This window comes from Aulonocara sp. 'chitande type north' Nkhata Bay, linkage group LG4, assembly GCF_057382095.1.
Source record: "Aulonocara sp. 'chitande type north' Nkhata Bay isolate Kocher_YH1m ecotype deep benthic linkage group LG4, A_spYH_male_GT1.1, whole genome shotgun sequence".
Lineage (NCBI taxonomy): Eukaryota > Metazoa > Chordata > Actinopteri > Cichliformes > Cichlidae > Aulonocara > Aulonocara sp. 'chitande type north' Nkhata Bay.
In genome coordinates this window covers 37,530,103-37,553,457 of record NC_141347.1, presented here as the reverse complement: position 1 = coordinate 37,553,457, position 23,355 = coordinate 37,530,103, and the positions used below count along the sequence as shown (strand labels likewise).

At 48.9% G+C, this 23,355-nt stretch overlaps 3 protein-coding genes across 6 annotated transcripts in view; 1 reads left to right on the top strand and 2 right to left on the bottom strand.

Annotated features, from left to right (window-relative positions):
* The first annotated feature begins 567 nt into the window (after positions 1–567).
* ube2m (ubiquitin conjugating enzyme E2 M) lies at positions 568–6,412 on the top strand. Its single transcript, XM_086290381.1, has 6 exons — positions 568–881; positions 2,627–2,721; positions 3,043–3,081; positions 4,879–4,982; positions 5,087–5,150; positions 5,266–6,412. The coding sequence occupies exons 1-6, from the start codon at positions 767–769 to the stop codon at positions 5,404–5,406; spliced, it is 558 nt and encodes a 185-aa protein (XP_086146507.1). The 5' UTR covers positions 568–766; the 3' UTR covers positions 5,407–6,412.
* Positions 6,413–7,458: 1,046 nt separating this feature from the next.
* btr30 (bloodthirsty-related gene family, member 30) lies at positions 7,459–17,815 on the bottom strand. 3 transcript variants are annotated; one of them, XM_086290372.1, is made up of 13 exons: positions 17,679–17,815; positions 13,674–13,791; positions 12,862–13,305; positions 12,526–12,630; positions 12,046–12,141; positions 11,697–11,930; positions 11,412–11,610; positions 11,240–11,329; positions 10,494–10,520; positions 10,217–10,243; positions 9,156–9,331; positions 8,921–9,076; positions 7,459–8,440 (listed from the first exon to the last, which is right to left on the bottom strand). In XM_086290372.1, the coding sequence occupies exons 2-13, from the start codon at positions 13,779–13,781 to the stop codon at positions 8,231–8,233; spliced, it is 1,872 nt and encodes a 623-aa protein (XP_086146498.1). In that variant the 5' UTR covers positions 13,782–13,791; positions 17,679–17,815; the 3' UTR covers positions 7,459–8,230. The 3 variants fall into 3 exon arrangements, with proteins under 3 accessions (XP_086146498.1, XP_086146499.1, XP_086146497.1); XM_086290373.1 differs by lacking the exon at positions 17,679–17,815 and adding an exon at positions 17,574–17,678; XM_086290371.1 differs by lacking the exon at positions 17,679–17,815 and having other exon boundaries at positions 13,674–13,841.
* A 331-nt stretch (positions 17,816–18,146) lies between these two features.
* Positions 18,147–23,355, bottom strand: part of utp18 (UTP18 small subunit processome component) — an 11,881-nt gene continuing 6,672 nt past the window's right edge. For both annotated transcript variants that reach the window (XM_086290365.1, XM_086290366.1), the window contains exons 9-13: positions 22,174–22,264; positions 21,943–22,066; positions 21,657–21,831; positions 21,443–21,585; positions 18,147–19,136 (exon numbers count right to left, since the gene is read on the bottom strand). In XM_086290365.1, coding sequence (XP_086146491.1) covers positions 19,112–19,136; positions 21,443–21,585; positions 21,657–21,831; positions 21,943–22,066; positions 22,174–22,264 — 558 coding nt within the window. In that variant the 3' untranslated portion in view covers positions 18,147–19,111. The remainder of the gene's footprint in view (positions 19,137–21,442; positions 21,586–21,656; positions 21,832–21,942; positions 22,067–22,173; positions 22,265–23,355) is intronic.

Genomic DNA, 23,355 nt, shown 5'->3' with positions numbered 1-23,355 from the left:
CAGCAAAAACCAGTCTTCACAGCAGAAGGTTAAAGGTCAATGTTTTAAATTCCACCTTCAGCGCCCTGTGCTGCCATATAGACCCCACCTGTACTTACAGGCAGACAGTTATGGGACTCTGATTTAATACGAGAAGACTGCACGAAAAACAAGTTTTATTTTTGTAAAGCTGAATTCCTGTCTGCCTTGAACAGCTTCAGCTTTGGGTCATGACCCCTACAGCTTCTGAAGGAAAAGGGTAACTGCATGGAGCACCTGTCCTGAGACAGGAAGCCTACACTCCACATCTGCATCGGGCTGAACTGGAACACCAGCACGGAGGCCGGAGGTGCTGAGCACACTCTCCTCCCTCACTGAAGAGACAGCTGTTCATCACAAACACCTTCAAACTCACGTTCAGGTGCTTTTCATCACTTTTCTTGAACCCAGAGTTTTTAAAGCTGGGTTTACCTGCCTGTGGCCCCCTCACTCTTTCCAGCAGCCCCCAGACCATCTCGCGATTGTTTTCTTCTGGCACCAGTGGACTTTCACGTGTTTCAGACCAACACACACGCGCGCGCGCTCAACCCCCCTCCTCTCCTCCCCTCCCCTCTCTCCCGCTAGCCAGCTCGCTGCTAGCTCCGCTGCTAGCTCCTCCTGCCTCCGTGATCAGACGCACCGGCTCCATTCACATCACGGTGCTGTTGGGAAACCACCCCGCTCTCAGACCCTCTCAGACCCGCTGACGGCTCACAGAAGGGACGCCTCGTGTGTCAAATAACTGAAGATGATTAAGCTCTTTTCCCTGAAGCAGCAGAAGAAAGACGAGGAATCTGCTGGAGGAAACAGAACCGGAGCCGGGGGCAAGAAAGCCAGCGCGGCCCAGCTCCGAATACAGAAAGGTAGGCTCTGTTAGCCGAGAGTTACCCACCGGCCGACACCGAACCCACGGGACCCAGGGCTCTCAAACCCAGACCCGGTGTTGCTGTAGCTCACTCGGGCTAACGGCTGGCCGACTAACTGCGGCTGAAGCTGGTGTTAGCTAGGGCTGCTAGCCCGGCTGTGCTACATGAAAACAAAACGCAGGCTAAAGGTGTTAGCACGCAGTTAGCAGCAGCTAGCAGCTAACAACACTAACCCGGAACACAGCTGCTAACAGCTAACGCCGGATAGCCGTAAACACTGACGGCTAACGGCAGCTAGCCTCTAACTGCTGTGTCAGTTCCGCGGGGTCCACTTCTACCTAACACCAGGTGAGTTAGGAACACAGGGACTCAGTGGAACACCTGAGCACAGCGCCCACCTTCCTGACCCTCTATCCTCCTCAAGTGCAGGTCGACCCGAGGGGCTGCAGGGCGACAGGTGAACGCAGATCAGAGCCCGGCTTAGACTGCAGGGTTAGAACCAGGCTGAACCTGTGTGGTGGATCACAGTAGACTCTGAGGGTCCTGCCTGCCTGTCAGACGCCTTGTGAGTCACCTGGTGTGGGTGACCAATAGGAGAACAGCCTCAGGTCCCTATTCTCAGAGTCCAGCTCACCTGTCCGAATTATCAGCTCTATCTGTCTACTTTGCAGCATCTGACCTGGACAGGTCTGAAACCCTTCTCAACTTCTAAGTGATCTGCTGGAATGGGCTCTGTGGTTTCCATGGATCTGATTGGCTGGTTGTCGGTGGTTTCATACCTTTTGGTCTCTTATCTGGAGCATAACCCGAGCAGGAGTGACACAGGCCAAAAGGCTGGGCGGTGATGCCCCAGCAAGTGTCCAAGAAAAAGCACGTGTTCCTGACACCAACCACCTACTTCTTCTTGCCTCCACCCACCTGATGAATGACAATTTGAATCTCAGCGATTCATGGGGTTGCAGAGGTTTGGGGTCCTCAGGGGATCTGTAGGCCCGTGGGTCTGGGTTCCAACCTGTGTTTAGCAGACCTGAGTGACCACCTGGGCCCGCTCTGACCCACCACACGGGATCAAAGCAATTCTGAAGATGGTCCAGATGTTTTGGTGCCTTAAACAACAAGAAGGTATCCAGTGGTTTCAGAGTCACCCCCTAAACCTGCGACAAGATCAGGGTTTTTTACATTTGGAAGTTGTTCTTCCACATTTTGGCAAAAACGTTTTGACACATAAAAGTTGATTAGATTTGTTTCATAATGGTCCTTTTATTTCTTTACCTCGTGGGTCTAGGCCGTCATTTCTCATTGATGCTCGTCTAAGTTGATTAAGGAGGTTTGTGTTCTTCTCTGGAGGTTATTGAGATTTTGGAGATGATGACATAACATTTTTGAAGTCCTAAAGAACACAATATGTGGAGATTTTTAAGAATATTTAAAGAGGTCCAGAGGTTTTAGAAGTCCTTAAATACCAAGGTGAGATTGAGAAATGCTGAAGGAGGTCTTGGAGAAGGTTCCAGTTCTAGCTGAAAGTGTTCCAGATGTTGTTCTGGATTTTTAAGTCTTTTGGGACAGTTCAGAGACCTTCGTGTCAGCACTGCTTTTCACAGGTCCTAGCATACAGACAAGGTATTTAGAGCTCCAGATGTTTTCATGAGCCTCTGAAAGGTGAAAGAAGAAGAGATGAAGGACGTCTTTGATTCCCGAGGACGAATCAGAATCAGTAACACCTGCCTGTGTTTGTTTTTCAGACATCAATGAGTTGAACTTACCAAAGACGTGTGAGATCAACTTCCCCGATGATGACGACCTCCTCAACTTCAGACTCATCATTTCACCGGACGAGGTGCGTGTGTGCGTTTCATTCAGAGACGTGATTGCATAAAAACTTTATTCCTCTCTGACTTTGAGGACAAACACCTGTGAGAGCTGCAGGTGTGCGTCAGTAACACGAGCAGTGCTGTCTGTAAAAGCAGTGAAACACCTCCACCTGTGAGCGCAGGACCAGTTTCAGACACTGCTGCACCAGAGCCGATTGTTCCCACTCATGTGGCACACAGGTGTATGAAACCTCAGGATGTACAGAGTGAGGATGAGGGGCTGAATCGGGAGATGAAGATGATGCTGAGCTAACGAGTCTGCCTCTGTTTGTCTTTTTGTCTCTCAGGGTTTTTACAAAGGAGGAAAGTTTGTCTTCAGCTTTAAGGTGAGAAACAGCCGTCTCTCTCTCTGCTCCACCCTCGGCTCCACCCTCGGCTCTTCATGCTGAAATAATCCTGAAACAGTCTGACCCTCAGCAGCCTCCACTGGTCTAACAACAGGTCTCACCTGTGTAAAGTCCGGCCCACAGCGCCCTGAGAACATCAATAAGAGGCTCACTAATGTAGCTCCATTATTTAATTATCACTTTATTTATGAATTTGGCTTGCAGCGATGATAAAATCACTTTTTTCTTCCGTTTTCTCCACGAGGCTCTCATTTTCTCTGGTGTTATAAATCAGGTGCTGCCTTTCACGCAGTGTTTAGATGTCCTCATGGTTGAGCTGTAAGAAGTCCTGAGGTTTCTGCAGGTGAGCCCGTAAAGGACTAGCAGGTGGATTCATCATAATCGCTGACAGACTTGTGTGACGTTCCACGGTCCTACAGGTCTCCTGAGTCCACCTGGTCTTCCTGCTGGCCCGCCTGCAGACTTCCTGCGGTGGCTGCTGCAGGCCGGTAGGAACGCCGGTGGGGGTCAGGAGAGGAGGCTCGTCGCTGATGATTTACAGGAAGGCAAAGAGACGTTTTGATAAGTGCGTGGCTCATTTTAATGCGTTTAAATGATAGTTTTTATATTTCAGGATCGGGGTGGACCGTCACCATTGGCGACTGGTAGCTGTGGTCAGTCGTCATGGGCCTGGATGTTCTTGTTCCAGGCTGAAGTGACTGTACAGCAAACTCTAAAAAAACAGGTTTGAATTAGTGTTGGCGTTTCCCTGCTCCACACGGGGCCAATAAATGAACACACCACCACTAACCTTTGGCCACACAGCTCAGTCTTTGTCTCTGACCATCAGACTCTTCTCCTGGAGGCATTTGGTTCATCCATGTGGGCAGGTACACGTTTTTAAAGGTTTTGATTTTGGAGCAGGTGCTTCTTTCTTGGTTGGGACCCTCTCGGTCCGTGGCGATGTGAAACTGGCTTCGCTGTGGGTCATGGCAGGCTTGAGTCTCGGTGGTTCCTGAACATCCCAACCAATGTGGTGTCATCTGAAGGGGGGCAGTTTGGGCCTTCTTCCAGGCCAAAGTGGTGACACATCTGAATAACCTGACCGTGTCAAAATAAAACTCGCTTAATAAAAGATGTCTGTGTATCTGGGCCTGTGTGGATCAGAGAAAAGCAAATGCAAACTTGTTCTTTAGAGTCATTGAAGGAGTTTGCTGTACATCATTCAGCTCAGGGAAGTCCGAGGAGCTCGGGAAGAAAGACGTGTTTGGTTGTTGAAGACGTTTCGTCTCATCCAACAAGCTTCTTCAGCTCTAAAAGCAAAACACTCATCTGCATCTAAAGGTCAAAGGTCACTCTATCCAGGATGCCAGTGTTCACATTCGCCACCTACACTGGTCTGAGATCCTTCCCAGACCCCTGACGCCCACTCACAACCTGCATCAGGTGACCTCAGTGGGTCACATGATGGGGTGGGGCAAAGTCTCACAATGGTTCCAAGACATCTGCTGATAATCACATGAGTCACATGATGAATACTCTTAGGGCCACTCCCACTAAAGTCTGTGACGGAGAAGCTTCTGGGATGAAACGTCTTCACAGACCTGTTCTTCCAACTCCTTTGATGTTTGCTGTACAGTCGTTCCATCCTGACATCCACGCCTGTGATTGGCGGAGACTTCTGACCTCACCTGTAGAGGCTGCTAATCTCAGCTCAGAGGGTCCGGCGACATTTCGAGGGTCATCGCCGGGGGCTCGTTAAGAAGCAGGTGATCTGACAGTGTGTGTGTGTTTCAGGTAGGACAGGGTTACCCCCACGACCCCCCAAAGGTAAAATGTGAGACGATGGTGTATCACCCCAACATCGACCTGGAGGGCAACGTCTGCCTAAACATCCTAAGGTGTGTGCGTTCTTAAAATCAAACTTGAGGTCACACTGAGGTCAGACAGGTGAGCGTTTCCAGGTGAGGTCTTCTGCTGCTCACCTGTTCCTTCTTCTCCACAGAGAGGACTGGAAGCCCGTGCTGACAATAAACTCCATCATCTACGGCCTACAGTATCTATTTCTAGTGAGTGCGCATGTTTTCTCTTCTGCGGCTCAGTGCTGCCCTCAGCTGGTGAACGTTTTGTAACGAGACATTTAACGACCGTTGTCGCCTTTTGCTTCCCCGTCTCCCCCCGCAGGAGCCAAACCCAGAGGATCCGCTGAACAAGGAGGCGGCGGAGGTCCTGCAGACGAACCGGCGGCTCTTCGAGCAGAATGTCCATCGCTCCCTGAGGGGCGGCTACGTGGGCGCCACCTACTTTGAGAGATGTCTTAAATAACTTAGCGTCCCATCATCCTCTGAGCTCCCTCCCATCCCACCTCCCCCCTCCCACCACCTTCACTACTTCTCCTCCCCCTCCTCCCCGGTCCTGCTCGTTGGCTGAAGCAGGAGCTGCAGCGACAGGAAGCAGCACACCAGAAGACGCTTTTCTGTTTCAAAACAAAAGAAGAAGAACCTCATCCTCCCCCTCTGCCCTCCTCCCTCCCCTCCTGTTTGTCTCTGTTTAACTTCTGAGACGCAGCATTGAACCGTCGACATGCCGCCGCGGGACGCCGACACACAACACACACCTGAATGGACTCAAAAAGATGGCTGCCAGCAGACGGCCGCCGATGATGATGATGATGATGGACGGGGGAGGGGGAGGGCAGGGTGGTCAGTGATGGCCATGATGCTGGTGATGATGATACTCATGTGATTTTGTTTTTTTCTTTTTGTTAGTTTTCGAGTTTTTGGCGAGGGAGCCTGACATCAGACGGGCGGTTAGAATGGACCCGCCCCCTTGTTGGTTACATGCAAGTCCACTAGCAGCAAACTCCAAACCCTAGCAGCTTCAGTGTTGTATGGACACTTGTGGGTGGCGCTTGTGACCACCTGTAGGCGGAGCCTTAAAGCCATCTGCTGCACCTGCAGGTGTAATGATAATGTCAGCACAAGGGGAGGGGCTTGTAGGAGAGGGGCCTTAAGCACATGCTCCATTTTTAATTTTTTTTCTTCTCCAGCAAAGGGGGAGTGGCTTGTGGGAGTGGGCGGAGTCTGTTAGCAATGCTAGGAGATGCTACATGTTTTTGATTTTTGTGTGTGCCTACACTGGAGGGAGGGGCTTGTTACTCTGCAGGTGGTGTGGAGGTGGAGCTTGATTTTATGTGAGGGGCTTGTTAGTGCCATTGTGCTTAAGGTGGTCACATGACGCTCTGCAGGTGTGGCGGATGGAGAAGTTTGGAGTTCGCTGCTAGATGGAAACATGAAGACAGGGTTGGTGGGCGGAGCTGTGTGAGATGGGTGGGGCTGTTATAGGGTGGGAGGGTTATGTTTAAAGGCTTGTAGGTCTGGGGGCGGGGTTACAGGGGGAGGGGGGGTCGATTTTCATTTGGGGGGGTTGTGGGTGGGGTTAAGGGGGAGGGGGTTAAAATGTTACGATTCTATTGTGTATATTGAAACCCCGGCTGTTCACACTGACTGCAGTATGATTTATGTTAAATAAAATATGAAGTTGAATGAGTAGAGCTGTGCTGACGTCACTTCCGTCCTCGATCGCCACAGATGATATCACCAGTGTGGGGGGAGGAGCTTAAAGATGGTCGGGTAAGGCTCTGCGGCGGGCTCTACGCATCGGTGCTCGGTGGTGTAAGGATAACATGAAGCATGAAGCTCGTGGTGCATATTTTCTGTGCTGATGTTAATACCTGAGCAGACGCCTCAGCACCCTGAGACCCTGCCCTACGGTAATCAGCTGAGCGTGGAGAGACAGCGGCCCTGGCGTCCCGTTTCAGCACCACGCTCAGTTTCAGTGAGCTCGTTACGACCAGGAGCTGGAGCTGTAGTAACATGGGTGGGACAGTAGGGGGCACTGAACTAATAACCTGCTTTTAGGAAGTTGTCGGACTGCCTGGCAGGTCAGAGCACGCAGCAGACGTTTGACATGTGAAAGGTTTAAACAGGGACATAATTTCTGTTTCAGCGTCACCGATGACAACCATGGACTCGTGCAGCGAGCGTGCGTTACCTGGTTCTTTTAATCTAATAACGAGTGTCAGGAATACATTGTTTAAAAGCATGTGACTGGTCCTGAGCTCGTCCCACATCAGAGAAACAAGCTGGAGCAATGGCAGTGAGCAGCAGGAAGTAAAACCAATCAGAAGGTGAAAATGAAGAAATGAAACGAAGAGTTTCTGATCCGAGCTGTGATGTGAGGGTCGGGTCTGGACGCATGGAGGGATTTTGCGATTGTGGTGTGATCCCAGATCTGAACCTTGACCTTTGATCACAGTAAGTTTGTGTTTCAGCAACATGAATAAAAGAAGAAAAAAAACACGTCAACAACCTCAATTTTTCTTTTCTTTATTTAACAAGTTCACTTTTATTTCCAACATTATTCGACACTTCTCAGAATCTACTGGAAAAACAAGCTTTACAGTACACGGACGTCTGGCAAAAATCCGAGGTCACGCTGAAACGTTTGTTTTTCATAAAATAATTTAACTGTCAGTTATTAACTATCACCATGGCTGCAGTTCCTCTGACGTCCACTAGAAGCTGCTGCGCCCGCCCCCCGAAAAGAAGGTTGCCAATATGTTGCCAAAAAAAGGCAACACATTTAGAAAAAATATGAAAACAGAATTTAACTATTGTTCGATAAGCTGTTACATTAAACGTGACGTATTCATGACATCAACTATTTGCTTTGAGTTTAATAATTTTATGTTTCACAAAATCTCAGTAAAGGTTTAGTGTTACTAATCTTTTAGTTTCACAGCGTTACAAAAACAAACTGGTTACACAAAGTGAAAACTTCTTTATATCATTTTAATTGTTAAAAAAAAAAAAGTTGGTTCCCTCGATTCATTTGATGTATTTTTATGACCATATTTACAAATTTAAGAAGCAGCTCTGGCTGTAAGAGCACATCGTTCTTCAGTGATCGATATTACAAAACCATCGCCTGTCAGGATCTAACGGGGACAAAACGAGACAAACATCCTTTGTTGTTTCAAGTCTCACTGCAGAGTCTGGAGATCAACGTGAGGACGATTCGACTCCACCTGCAGTTCCTCTGCTCTTAGTTCGCTCAGCATTGACCCTCCGGTTCTGGTCCCAGTCCCTCAGGCCGGGTGCTGCAGCGTGGTGAGGAGGATCAGGGGGACTTCTTTGTCTCCGGTCCCCAGCAGAGGAAACATCCTCTCGGTGAACTCAGTGGATGTGTGGAAGCTGTAGATCTCTGAGCCCGACTTCACATTGTAAAGGGACACCTGACCCTCCTCCATGTCCAGGAACACGCCCACCTGTCGCAGCTTGGGGTGGTGACCTTTGACCTGCAGGTGAGACGCAAACAGAATACGATTAAGACGAGTCGACAGAAGTTGCAAACTGTCAAGAAGCCTCAAGGTGTGGAAGCCCACTGGTGCCAAAAAGACACTGTGGTGTTTTTGTATTCATGAAAGGACTCAAAGTTTAACTGTTGCATTAAAAACATAAATGACATAAACATAAATAAACATAAATTTAATTTGTATTTTTTATTGAGCTTTACAGGATGGGCTTGTTTGCATCCTTCTTGCCTTAAAATTTTGTCATTAACACACAATAGAATTAATTTCATCAGATTTTAAAGTTATTAAATGTGTGGAAATGATGGATTTTGGGTACTTTTTGCACCAACTTATTTCAATTAAATTTAGAGATTTTCTATGTTAAAGTCACGCTGACCAAAATAATGTTTAAGTCTGAGTGGCTGCTTTCTTGCGGCACCAGTGGCCTTCCGTACATAAGTGCATGTGAAACGTGGACTGGACCTTGGTGAGCGGCGGCGTGGTGAGCGCCCTCAGCTGGCTGCTGCTCCACCAGATGGCGTAGTATCCGTGAGACGGGCACATATCGAACAGACCCTTCCTCTGAGCCGACTCGCTGACCACGCCCAGCTTCCAGTCTTTATTCTCCCCGACGCACACCTGAAAAACACACCTGAGATCAGACTTGGATCCTGCTAGCCATTACTGAACCCAGTCCCAAGGCCGGTTGGGTCCTGACCTCCCAGTAGTGGCGCCCGGAGCTGAATCCCTCCTTGGCGAGGACGCAGGACCAGACGTCGAACCTGTGCGGGCTGTTTCTGTAGAACTGCAGCTTCTCTCCTCTCTTCACCTGCTTACGGTCCTCGGACAGGATCAGGAAGGGATACGCCGTCACCGGGTTCAGCGTCACGTCCTCTGGAAGCAACAAGCACAGGTAAACATAACAGCAAGGTCCCCTGGAGGCTGAAATAGTCATCACAATGGCTGAAGAACTCGATCCAGGACGATCCCGACACCTCACCACAGGATGAGTAAAGGTGGACTTCCCCTGTTTGAGCCTTGGAGTTTCATATCAGTGATCTCAGAGTCAGCTTCAGTAACCCTGTGAATCTAAAGGTAGCGAGGGCACATCCCCTTTACGGTCGATTCTACCACATGAGCTGAACCCATCTGACGATTATGAAGGGCAGCCAATCACAACGTTCAGAGGATGAAGAGAGGACCTGCGCTGAGGCCCAGTATCTGATACAGGAGGATTATTTTGAACTGTGAATCATGCAAAGCTCCTCTACAGTCCAGAAATCAAATATATGTAACAACGCTGAATCCAATGAAGCACTATTACGTATCTTTGCTTAGAAATATATAATGTGAAGACCTCACCATGAGGCTAAACCTGCAGTTCCTCCAGTAGAGGCAGCAGTGAGTCAGCCCGCATGTTCAAACTTACAGCAGAAACAAACGTTTACAGCCTGAAACTGTTTGTGTATCATTTAAAATGTGCTTTATTAGGGGGTGTGGCCTCTGTGACTGAAAGGTGGATGGTGATACAGGTGGCTAGCTTCACCTGAGCTGGACCTCTGGACCGTGTTTAGGCTGTTTAATGAGATCATGTGACCGGTAACGTGGCTGCTGTGAGGTTACTATGGTAAGAGAGCATCTGGGGGGCGGAGCCAGAGTGTTTTACTTGGATGTTGCCCAGCATTAGCTGGCAGCTGTCTGTCTGTGTGAATGCAGTTATAACCAAACCCGACCTGCATCAACCGAATCACCCAGAAACCAAAACGCTGAAAACCTCACCCATGTAGAGTCGGGCCTTCTTGTATCCTGCAACAACAAACGAACACATTTCATCAGCAATCAGAAACAAGCTCTCATCTCTTCACAAACCTCCCACCGCTACAGCTTCTCTAACAACTCAGCGTTTTTATCCTTTCACTTCATCTTTGTGTCGTTTAAAAACGACCAGCATTTAAAAAAATCTGTCATCTTTGATTTGAGTCATAATTTCGTTATCGGTGTCTGAAAGGCTGACGGTGAGCATCCATGTCTGCTGCACACTCACACAGGTACGTACCTGACACCTGCTTGCTCTTCTTTAGGTCTGAAAGTAGACAGGAAAACACTCAGTTATTCTTTCACAATAAAAGCCCCACAACTTGTAACTCATTTCCTCAACATAAGAAATTGTGGGATGAGCAGCACTTCCCTAAACAAGTCAACCTGTCGAGGTAAGCAACATGTTCCCACAGCAGAGACACTGTGGACATTCACAGGGCACAGGAAGAAAAGTGAAGTACAAAAAGAGCCAAAATACTGCGCATGCACATCTGCTGATCTGAAGGTTTGTGGTTCAATCGTGCCAAATATCACTGGGCATGATACTGACCCCATCAGAGTGTCCATGTGTGGACTCATGTCCACATGTGTGCACGTGCGAGGACATGTGTGCACGTACGAGGACGGGAAGCTCTGAGTGCTCAGAGTAGACCAGGGCTATATAAGAACCGCTCCATAGTTTCCTTTTTCATATGTACACAGAGTGCAGTGAGGTGATGATAATGTACATTTATAATCAGCGTGTGTTTTCGTGGGTGGTGTCTTGAGTGTCTGCAACAGCGCTCCATCCAACACCGTGGCCGTAACTGCCTCTGACGGAGCTCGCTTCTCTGGCTTATTCTGACTGGATAAATTCTTCCCTCAGTAAGGAGAATAGAGTAGAATAGAGTCACTCTTTATTGCAGGGCTCCACAGAGGAGCTTGGAATGATCGGATTGTGGCACACCTGCAGGTAGATACAGGAAGTGACCTCTGACCTCTCACCTTTCAGGGACCACTGGCTCTTCCTGAGACTGGCCGTGCTGGCTCTCAGACTGAGCATGCTCTCGGCCGCCATCATGTCACCGGCTGAAACTGAAACAGGTGAAAGAAACGACTCAGAGGAAACATCTGGAACCCAACATCTGCAGACTGTGCTGTAACATCTGGAACTCACAGGAGTCCGCTCGGGATCCTCGGGGTCCTCGCAGTCCTCGCGAGCGGATCTCCCCGGTCCGGATCTCCTCCATCTTTTCCTTGACCTCGGACAAAGCGAGCTTCACCTCGCCCAGATGGAAGTGGAGCACCAGCTGCGAGTCGTCATCCGCCTGGGCCTGCAGATCCTCGGCCAGAGGAGCCGTGGTCGCCTCGTATGTCTGAGGGAGGAAGAGGGGTGATGAAGAGGGGTGATGAAGCAGGCCTCTGTTGTGATTCTGGGATCGGTGACTGCAGGCGTCCTCACCTTCAGGAAGGCGATGTGATCTTGACTGGTAGCCTGCGCCTCCAGCGCGGCTCTCCTCTCTGTCAGCTGGCTAAGCTCCTCCTCCAGGCGGTTCACCATCCCGTCCCCCTTTGTCATCACAGCATCCAGCTGGGTCACGATCCCGCCCACCACATGAGACCGGATCTGGTCCAACGAGCCGGACAGGTCGTTCAGCAGGTGTTCAACCTCGCCGCGCTCTCTGTCAGCATGGCTCTGAAACACAGACGGGTTCAGATGTTTGGTGAGAAGAGAGCGACAACGCCATCGTCTTCCACAGGCTCCACCCGCCCCGCCAGGTTTTTACATAAGGAGCAAACAGGTGAGTCACCTGCAGGCTGTCCAGCTTCTTCTTCAGCTCCGTCACACGGATCTCCTTCTCCTTGATCCGGTTCAGGATCTCCTGCTCCGTCCTGGACACCTGTTTCTGAAGAGGCAGGCGGACACGGTCGAGTCAAAGAGCCGCAACAAAAATCACTTTGGACCAAACGATGAATTTACTTTTTGTATCCATCTCCAAGGATTTATTTTCATTCCAGAATGTTTTTTCATCATTTTAAAATCTTTGTTTTTCATCAAAAAGAAACAAAAAAAAAATTTGCAAAAATTGCAAAAATTCATTAATTTCAAATAAAATTTACAAATTTACAACAAATAATAAATGTAATAATAAATTAAATGATGAATTGTAATGAAATGTAATGAGCAGCATTAACAAACATAACAGTCAACCAAAATGAGATGAAATAAAAAACAGAATCAAATTACTTTAATAAATGGCGTTCCCGGGAAGAATCTGGGATATTTGTACCTGCTTGCTGAGCCTCTCAGTTTGCACGGAGACAGTTTTATGCATCCGATGTTCCTCCAGCACACAGATGGCACAGATGCAGCTCTCACACGTCCTGCAGTACACCTGCACAGGTGAGCCGCTCATCAATGCAGAACATGAACTGATATGAAAAAGTTTTACTTACATGATAAAATAAAACCAGTTATTAAAATAAAACTAATTATTTTTGAATTTGTTCAAAATATAAAAAATTATTGTAACATCTGAAACTGACCATTTTAAAATAAAAAAACATTCAAATATTTAAATGTTACATAAACATCAAATCAAGCAATCATAGAGAAAAATAAATACCTCCATCAGGCGCCGGTGGACGGAGCAGGTGCGGCCCCTCAGGGCCTCCTGGGGGTCCATCAGGGGGTGTTTGGCGTAGAATGGCGTGGTGTGATGTGGCTGCACGTGCTCAGTGCAGTAGGAGGCGGTGCAGGTGAGACAGGAGCTGACGGCGGGCTGTTTGATTCCCGTACAAACGTCGCACCACACTACGTCCCCGTTCGCCTGAGCTACTGATGGCTCAGGCGTCAGGAAGGGGTTGGTGTTCATGGCGCCTGCCATCGCGGCGCCGGGCGCCCCATTACCGAAGGGCGACGGTAACGGTGCATAGTGAGTCTGTTTGTACTTTTCTGCGATCTGAGCGAAGACTTTGTTGATGCTGAGCTGAGGACGTCCTTCAAACTGATGTTTGCACAGTGGACAGGTGGACACGGCACTGGACGCCCAGTAACCACCGATACACGCCTGCGGGCACAGGACGCACCAGTAACCCACTGCACCTGAACGCACCCCCAGGTAGTTTTCTGTTTGCATTACTAACACTGCTGCAGACCCTGTGATTGGTTAGTTCTTAAAAGGCTGTAAAGCAGGACGAATACCTGACCTGCCAAAAACAGCAGCTAATCAACACCATCGTCGTCATAGTAACAACAACAACACTCAGAATCGAGAGCAGCTTGTACAAATGAAGCATTTCAGGACGTGCCGAGCAGCAGAAACACGTCAATGATCACAGATTTGTTTACGTTTCCTGATCATTACAGCTGGGTGAACCTTCAGCAGCAGCTTCCACGCACAGCGCCCCCTGTGCTCACACCTGCAGGTGGACTCACCTGGCAGAAGTTATGTCCGCAGGGGGTGGAGACGGGGTCGGTGAACAGGTCGAGGCAGATGGAGCAGGTGAGCTCCTGCTCTGTGAACAGCTCCGTCGACTCCGCCATCGTGCTGCTCCTGGAGGAGGACACAGAGGAGGCGGGGTTTAGGATCAGGCGCTTTAACATCTGTAACCTTTCAGAGCGTCACCGCCCGGCGACCCAGATGTTCTGACTGATAAACTTCAGTCAGAACATCTGGGTTTGCTTCACCATCGCTTCACCGTGACGATGCTTCATGGCCACCAACCAGACCTGTGGGCGCAGCAGCAGACCCGAGTCTGTGGGCGTCTCCCACAGCTGTGACACGGAGCAGGTGGTGTCAGGCTGCTGGTGTTCGACGCTCTTCAATCATCAAATCCACCCACAGATGCTGCTGCATATCAATAACCCGGCTTTCCAGTGGTGTCAGGTTGGTGGCCATGAAGCAGCGTTGCGGTGAAGCGATGGTGGAGCGGGCGGAGGATGAGGAGGCGATGTTTATCTGCTCAGACCTGCAGGATGCCCACGCCAAACCGCACTGAACTCTGACCCAGAAAAAAAAACAGCAATAAGTCAGAGCCCGGGGACAGACATGGCACACCTGCTCAGGCCTGGACAGGTGGAGAGGGCGGGGCCAGCTGTTTAAAGGGACCTGCTCCTTTGTGTTCCCGTGAGGTCACAGGTGAAGCTTCCAGGCCTTAAAAGATTAAAACTGTGTTTTTAAGCCGACACGTGAAACTGCAGTTCAGAGTGAAGCAGAGGCGTGTCTGCGAGGAGAGGCATGGCCTCGGCGCCCTGCAGCATCACGCTGCGTGAGCTCCCACTGAACTGGACGCTCTGGATGCTGATGGAGAGGCAGCCGAGCGAGTCGGGTGGGCTGCTGCGCCTCGGCCCGTTTCCTCCGTGACGTCTGAGTTTGGATTGGTCACAGGAGATCGGCAGCAGGTTTATTCAGCGTCACTGCGCTGGAGGAACTGGTTCTGATAGCAGCACGAGCGCCTCAGCTGCAGCGTCACCGCGATCCTCCAGTTTGTGTTCATGCTCAGTCATCCAGGTAAGGAAATCCCGAAAGGTTGATGCTGCTCGTCTGGATGTGCCCTTTTCCAGACGAACAGTATCAACCGTTCGGGTCCTCCGGCTTGTTCGAGCAGCTCCACCCTAGAGGCAGAAGTTGGTGGGGCTTCAGCCAGAGGATGACCTCTCACCTTCATCACTCTCAAAGCAAGGACGCACCACTCCTCTTCATCAGAGGCCGAGCAGCGAGCCTGAGGCGATTCATCTGTGATGAGATCATTTCAAACAAACTCATCTCATCTTCACTCTGAGCTTCAGCTGATTTCATTCCCGTCAGGATCAAAGCGTCGCTCCGCCAACATCTGGAAACATCTGCACATCTACACTGTAAAACATTCAGAGAGCAGCTGATCCAAAAGTCCAGTCTCTGTCTGAAAGAACGCTTCCAAAAATTCCCTGATCCAGAGCCAGACAAAGTTCATCGTCTCCGGAACATGTAAAACAAATCCATCGGCAAGTTTCGGAGGAATCCTGATAAAAACCGAATCGTCCGCATGACGTCTGTGAAGTATAAAGCCCACACCTGCTCACCTCAGAGAAACAAACGGCTGATGATGAAGCAGCACCAGGATGGACTTAAACGGCCCACCTGTTCTTAGCCACACCTGCACAGGTCACCAGCCAATCACAGGGCTGTTTACCACAGCTGACCCTCGAGGCCAGGGCTGGGTATCGATTCACTTTGATTCGATTCAGTTTTCACTCAGTCAGTCAGAAATATTCTAATTCTGATCAGTTATCAGTTCATCTCCATATTTTGTGTCTGTGTATAAAACCAAGCTGACACTGTGAGACTTGATCAGAGGTGTGAGCATCACAGCAGAGGCCTTTGTGTCAAAGTCACTGAGGCTAAAGCAGAAACACATGAAGCAGAGTTTCCTGGCCTGGCTTTTTAAAGCAGATAACCTTAAACCTGGGGCGATCGTGGCTCAAGAGGTGAGAGTTCGCCTTGTATTCGGAAGGTTGCCGGTTCGAGGCCCGAAGACACTTCACCCGTTGCCTACTGGTGGTGGTCAGAGGGCCCGGTGGCGCCAGTGCAGCCTCGCCTCTGTCAGTGCGCCCCAGGGTGGCTGTGGCTTTCCATCACCAGTGTGTGAATGTGTGGATGACTGGATGTGGTGTAAAGTGCTATACAAACACAGGCCATTTACCATTTAAAATAAAACCATGAATCAACATGTGAAGATGAGCTGATGCTGCGGAAGTGAAGAAGAGTCACAGACACAGCTGAGCAATCGTTGAAGTTTACATTTGTTCAGTGTGAACAGCAGAGATGAGGCTTTGCTGTCAGAGGCCGACAGCACTGAACACAGCAGCAGAGAATAATGCAGATCTGATGGTCTCTGAGTGCAGAGAGAGAGAGCCGTGCAGGACGCAACAGCCAGAGTCAGAGGGAAGTGATGATGATGATGTTTATCAAACATGAAGGTAGTTTGATCTTCTGCTGCTGGTTCAGTCAGTGTTGGTCAGAGTGATGAAACCTGCAGCTCAGAAACTGCGTCTGTGGACGAGCCACGCTCTGCGTTTACATGTTTGTGCCGAATCGACTTAATAACCCCCCACTCGAGACCATGTAATTTCCTCCATTATTTCCAGAACAGGAAGTGAGAGCCGAGTAAAAACATGTGGGAGCGTGGACGCGACCGATAAAAGGCTGCGCGTGCCCCGAGTGCTGCACGCACATCGGAGAATTCAGACGCATCAACACCTGTTACGTGTTTCACCACGAGCAGCTCTGCGTCGCAGTGAGTCAGAGCTGGGATAAGATCAGCACATGGAAACAAGTCAGAGTCATTTTAAATGACTGTAACCGGACAGAACGCCAGAGAAATGAAAACAGTGTAAAAATGTGATCAGTTCGGTTTGTTTGTTTCAAAGCGTCAAAACGAGCAGAGAGTGAAAAATGCTTCATGTAACTGAATCCTGAGACAGCCGTCAGAGCATCTCTGCACATCTCGGTCGGTTTGGGCTAAATCTGAACCCGAGTCCATCCTCGGGGCGTCTGTGCGGGTCAGCCACCCAGCCTGACACCGCCTCCACTGGGGCGGGGGACGTCGTCAGGTGTCTGCACGCCACCGGTGGGTTAGGACCAACGCGTCCCACTCAGTCAGGACAAACCGGCAGCTGTTGGTTTCGGTGTAAAGGCGCCGCTCTTCCACCAGCACACAGACTAACTGTGTGGATTTAACCCGGCAGCACCACAGCTTCACTTCTGCCTCCCACAGCTGCTCGTGTCCAGTGAGCGACGAGGTGGAACAGGAAGCAGAGAAACACCTCGTCACAGCAGCCAATCAGATCCTCTCCATGACCCAGAAACTTCAAACTTTCAGACATCAGCGTGTCTGCAGCCCAGTGTTAGTCCAGACCAGGGCTGCCCAATCCCGGTCCTCGAGAGCTACCGTCCTGCAGCTTTTAGATGCATCCTTGTTCCCACACAGCTGAATCAAATGAATGGCTTGTTATCAGGCCTTTGCCAAACATGATGACATGCTGAAGAGGTAATCACACCATTTGATTCAGCTGTGTTGGAGTAGGGATGCATCTAAAAGCTGCAGGACGGTAGCTCTCGAGGACCGGGATTGGGCAGCCCTGGTCCAGACTGAAAGTAAAAGCTGGCGCTCAGGTGTGAGCCTCTCCACAGGTGCTCAGACGCCACACGATTACAAACAGGTTGAGACTTTGGTTGTAAAGATTTTGTTGTCTCACGTCAGGTTAGACGTCTGGAATCAAACCTACAGCAGGCTCCACCTGCAGCTCGGACTCAGGAGGCCAAACTCACAGGAACACCTGCACAGGTGTGCTCACCTGACCAATCAGAGACACCGCCAAACCCGCACGTTTTTGTTCCTGTGATTTAAGATCAGTCTGTGAGTCCAGATCATTCTACGTGAAACAGGGAAAAGCTCTTACCTTCCTCTCTGTCAGGTCAGGCGTTTCTGGATCCTGAAACTCTGGTTAGTGCTCCTCTGTGATGTCAGCGTGGGCGGGGCCAACAGGTGCAGAAAGCGGTCAGGTTAGTTTGGTGGGTGGATGTTTATGCAGCTGGGGGGTGAGATTGTTGCTCCTCCCACTTTCAGACGCATTTTAACATCCGATCGATCAGATCGAATCCTTTTATTGGTTTTTAAAAATGTTTCAGTCCCGAAGTTTAAAAACAAAGAAACATTAAAATGATCTTCTCATAACTTCAATCATGTCATCAGACTTCAAACAAACCCAAACTAAATGAAATGACAACAAAAATGTATCTAAATTATAGCTGATGAAACAAATATTAGTAAAGAATCGTATTTAATAAATGTTATAAAATAAACATGAAATGAAAACATTATTAGATTTATTTATTCATTTAATAAAAGCTTAAATAAAACAGGAAAAAATCTTTCAAACTTTATTTTCGACAAGAATTTGACCTTTGACCTCTGGAACTGTGATGGCAGCAGGTTGGGTGATGCCTGGCTCGAGGGCCAAGTTAACGTGACGGTTGGAAGCGAGCGCTGACGAGTTTTTGGGAGGGACGCGAGCTTTTCATGCTTCAGCCTGAAGGAGGCGGACGGACAGGACCGAGGACATTCCTGCAGCAGCGCGAGCGAGCTGGCAAATCCAGTCTGACGGTTATCTTCCTGTCATCTGATTGGTCACCTCTGCAACTTCCTCAATGCTGACTGATCATGAGACAGCTGTTTGCTGTACCGAAGCTCAATGATGCCAAACAGCTCAAAAATCACTAAATTCACTTGATGTAATCAAATCAAACCAACCAGTCGATCAGTGGAGACGTCACCTGTGCGAGGAATTATGAGACAGACTGTAGAATATTATTATCGACCTGTATGTGTCATAATGACCCATTATACAGTGTGTGTGTGTTTATTACACGATGAGAGCTAATCAGTGATTTCTGTGATGAGATTCTACAAAAGACTTTTATTTACAATCATTACGAACCTGCAGCTTAAATTCTTCCTCTTTAATTAAAGCTCACTGCGATGTTATTTATCAATAAAATATTTTATCTGAACTCAAAATGAAACTTTTTAAGACAAACAAAAACATTATTTCTACGATGACAGTTCGTCAAATCCACACAAAACGTTTTTTCTTTGACATTTTTGTATTTTGATGATTTTTAGTGAGTTTCATTTGAAACTGTTCAGAACGACGTCAGCGTTTCATAAAACTGGTTTGGAACAAACGGAGGAAACTGCAGGGATCCTCTTTGAGTCTTTATGAAATCACATCATACAAACAATAAAACAAACTCCGCCTCCTGCAGCTGATTGGTCCTCTGCAGGTTTCAGTATTTACAGAAACAGTCTGATTCCTGCTCGAAGCTCCGCCCCTCAGAACTCTTTGTAATGCAGCAACCTGGAGACAGAGAGCAGGGTCAACGTTAGCATGTACGGGAACGTGACGCGAGCCGCACGCGCACACACGTAATCATCTCACAGAAGCCTAAGTGTGTCCAGGTCAGTGTGTCATGGATGTAAATGTGTGTGTGAGACTCGCTCTGGTGCGCTCTCAGCTGTTCCAGCTCTTTACCACACGGGGGCGCTCTTCACCCCAAGAACTCGCTCACTTTGTGACTCTCCAAACAGGATAAACTGGATTTCAAAGTAAAAGCTGTCATGTGATTAGGGGTCAGCAGACCGCGTACATGGCATCAGAGCTCCGCCTCCAAACGTCACACTGCTGCTGAGGCGACCTGTATGTGGTGGCGGTGACTTCACCCTCAGTTTCCTGTTTGACTTTGTGTCGTATTAACAGCTGATCACACAGAAAAGTCCACACTGCCGTTTTTAAACTTTTACCTCCTGCTGTTCACGGACGGGGTCACGATCACATGATCGATTCATGACGACAAGCGCTCAAATCCAACTTTATTTATATAGCGCAAAAGCACAACAGTCGCCTCAAGGCTCTTTATGTTGTAAGGTCGACCCTACAATAACACATACAGAGAAAAACCCAACAATCATATGACCCCCTGTGAGCAGCACTGTGGTGACAGTGGGAAGGAAAAACTCCCTTTTAACAGGAAGAAACCTCCAGCAGAACCAGGCTCAGGGAGGGGCGGGGCCATCTGCTGTGATTGGTTGGGGTGAGAGAAGGAAGACAGGAGAAAGACGCTGTGGAAGAGATGAACCAATCAAAACACGATATAAAAAACCCCACGTAGCATTAGTTGGTGAGGACGTGAGAGGGCGCGTTTTGGGGGATTCGTGATTTTGCCGCCAAAAGCACATGAGATGTAAACGTTGCGTCCAGGTAGAGGACAGGAGGAGGGATACACCTTTAGGTTTCAGGGTTGTGATCTGCCCCGCTGCCTTGTGGTGGACAGGAACTACTTTTTGGAGTGACACATAATTTGCGCGGCGTCTTATAGAGATTGAAAATGTGACGTCATTCAGGGGTAAAACTGCAAAGGATTCTGGGAACTCGTGGCAAGAGGTACTAGCGCACGCAGGCTTTCAATTGAAATCAGTCACACAGCGATAAAAAGAAACACAAAAATGTCAAGAAGCTGTTGTATTATTAACTGCAATAGCCGGTCGCATGACAGCCACGGGAAGCCGACGGGTAAAGAGATCGGTTGTTATCGGATTACGTCGTTGAAGAGAAATTGTTCGAGCCATGTTTCCGAAGTAACAAAGAGGCGACGGATGGTCTGGATTGCAGCCATTCAAAGATCAAATATAACGTCCTAGAACCCTCCAGCTCACAGGTTAGTCTGCTCACTAATTGCCCAGTACGATTACAGCATACAGTATTATTGTCACTGCTACATTTCTGTGATGAACCAGAAATTATTTCCACTACTAATTAATTACCGTTGAGCTCAAAGATTATATTAATAAACGGTTAAGGAATGTGTATTTATGAAGACGATTTGTGAGACTGGTAAACTTATGATACGTACGATGGTCTTTACTTTCTACACGGTGCATTTCAAGGTCCTGCACCCATCCGGCGGTAAACTGTACCTGGGCTTGTTGCAGTGACCTGAAGTTACTAAACTTCATGAGTGTGTGCACTCACTCCAAGATCCGTATGATTATAAATCTGAGCGTGGTGAAAGTTGGGCAGCACGCTGATGTCTTTTGTCCCTCTGTGTGCTCGTAAGGGTCTGACCCTTTCACTCCTTTGATTTTTTCCTCGTATCTTTTCTTTGTCTTTTCGTCGAGTCCGTCTTTGTACGGACCGGCATTGTTCTGCTTCGTTTTGTACAGAACTTTTTTGGGGGGCAAAGAAAAAGCAAGAATTTATTGGAACCGGAGAATGAATGTTTTGCGGTGCTGCAAGTGCTTGCGTTTGATGCGGTACTTGGATTGTTTTGCCACGAGTTCCCGGCATGCAATGCGCGAAAGTCACGTGGTCTGTCGATCTCTATTGTGACCGCTTCTGTAACGGGCTTGAAGACCTGCCCGAGGCCATCACGGCGTTTTCAGGTAAACGGTTTGTAAAAATAGTTTCTAAACAGTTTTTGTTTGCAGTTATGACATCATGCTGGCGTGCGACACACTCCGGTCTGACACTCGTGTGCATTTGAAGAAATACGTGCACATTCAGACGCACGAGGCTGAACACAAGGCGGGGCAAATACAAAGAAGAGTTAGAGGTTAAAAAATCCGGACTCCAGAGGGTCACGCCTGTGGGACCACAGACTGTCTCACCTGTAGAGGGGGGCGTGGCCTTTGTTGTTAGCCAGTGAGAAGAAGCCGCTGTGCGGGGAGAAGTCGAGGCAGCTGGCTCGATAAACGATCTTCCTCTTGGCAACGGGGAAGTTGGAGAAGACGGTGAGGCTGGGCAGGTGCACCTGAGGACAAAGGTAAACCGTTAATGCTCTTCATCATCGCCATCGTCATCATCATCACTGCCGTCTCTCACCAGCCGCACAGCCTCGTCCTCTGCGCGGGACGCAATGGCCAGGATCTCCGATGTGGGGTTAAAGGTCAGGGCGGTCGCTGAGGTCAGCAGGTTCATCACTGCCTTCAGAGGCTTCGGATTGGCTGAATTAAGACACGCCTCCTGAGAGTAGACGTTGACCACACCGGACTGAGAGCTGAAAAAAAAAAAAAGAGCTCAGCACTGAGCACTCCGGCGTCTTTAACCTTAAATAACACACAGCTCTCAGCCAATCAGAGAGCAGCACGGTTACGAGGGCGTGTCTTACCCACAGGCCAGGTACTGCCCGTTTTGAGACGTGGCGATGGAAGTTCCCCTCACGCAGCCGTCGTCCGTAAACCTGTTCACACACCGACTGCTGCGCATGTCCCACACATACACCTCCCCATCCTCTGCGCGCGCACACACACACACACACACACACACACACACACACACACACAAAGATTAATCACATGACATGAGCAGGAACACACACGCCCACCTTTCCTCGACTTACCTGAGTTTGCAAAGACTTTGCTGCCATCAGGAGAGAACGCGACGCCGCTGACATCACCGTTTATCTTCATACTGCGAACCACCTCCTTTGTCTGCACACACACAGATTTTTCTAATATTAGAGTTTCATCAGTTCACCTGTCCATGCTTCCGATTGGTCACATTGCAAGCTCCGCCTCTGTCAGAGATACACTGTAGCTATGTCCCAATCCAGCGGCCGCACACCTCGTAGTGCGCATTTGTAGACCGATTACGTCACAGCAACACGACGAAGGCTGTCCCAATCTAAAGTGTTCTCTTTGTGCACTTCGTGGTCCCATATATCCCACAATTCATAGCGCGGCGGTGGGTGTGGATAATTTGTTCAGAAAAAAAAAGGTGGATGGCTGAAGCGGGGCAGCCGAAAAGTTAAACTGTCAAAAGTAAGAACTGAATATTGTGTCTCTTTATGTGCGAATGTTTAATAACGAAGAACATTAAAACATTACTGTTGGCCACATGTCTGCAAAGTTATGTCAGTCATATATCCACAAACACAACGAGCTGAAAGTCAGTGATGCTGCTCGGTTTGCAGTCCTGAATATCACGGCACAAGCAGGATCCACTGCACTGTTAATGTGAGCTGTGTTATATTGCTGCCTCTGTTCGGTGGTGTCGAGCCAAACGGACTTTAACGTGTGTTTGAACGAGCTGACGGTTCACTCGTTAAGCTGAAAGAAAGATGCTTTAATCACAGCAGTCACACATGTGTCCACTGCACCATCTGGAACTCTTCTTGTTTACACTCGTAATAACACAAACACTAAATCCTGCTTCTCTGTGCTGTTGTGTAGCAGTGTGTACACCTGAGACTGTCACCTGTCTGTCTGTCCTGCACTCTCTCTCTGTTTCTTTCTCTCTGATTGTGGAATAAAAGTATGAACATGTGTTTATAAGTTACACTTGTGTTTGAATCCTGCAGCTTATCACACATTTGATGTCCATGTGTGACGACTGCAAGTGTCCAGAGTGAGGACAGACTGAGGGACCCACTGCTGCACATCATCTGTGAGGCTTTGCACCCCTGATGATCCACCAGGACAAACTCAGCAGTGTGTGAGGAAGAGGAGGAGGAAGAGCCAGCAGCAGCTGACAGATGGAGAGAATAGACAGACTGTTCCCTGTTTGTGAAGGACTGCTAGGA

Coding starts and splice junctions, on each gene's coding strand:
- ube2m (XM_086290381.1), top strand. CDS start 767: ATGATTAAGCTCTTTTCCCTGAAGCAGCAGAAGAAAGACGAGGAATCT. Junction 2,722..3,042: donor TCATCATTTCACCGGACGAG/GTGCGTGTGTGC, acceptor TTTGTCTCTCAG/GGTTTTTACAAAGGAGGAAA. Junction 5,151..5,265: donor GCCTACAGTATCTATTTCTA/GTGAGTGCGCAT, acceptor CTCCCCCCGCAG/GAGCCAAACCCAGAGGATCC.
- btr30 (XM_086290371.1), bottom strand. CDS start 13,841: ATGTTAAAGCGCCTGATCCTAAACCCCGCCTCCTCTGTGTCCTCCTCC. Junction 11,931..12,045: donor AGAAGCTGGACAGCCTGCAG/GTGACTCACCTG, acceptor TCTGTGTTTCAG/AGCCATGCTGACAGAGAGCG. Junction 9,077..9,155: donor CCGGGCGCCACTACTGGGAG/GTCAGGACCCAA, acceptor TGTGTTTTTCAG/GTGTGCGTCGGGGAGAATAA.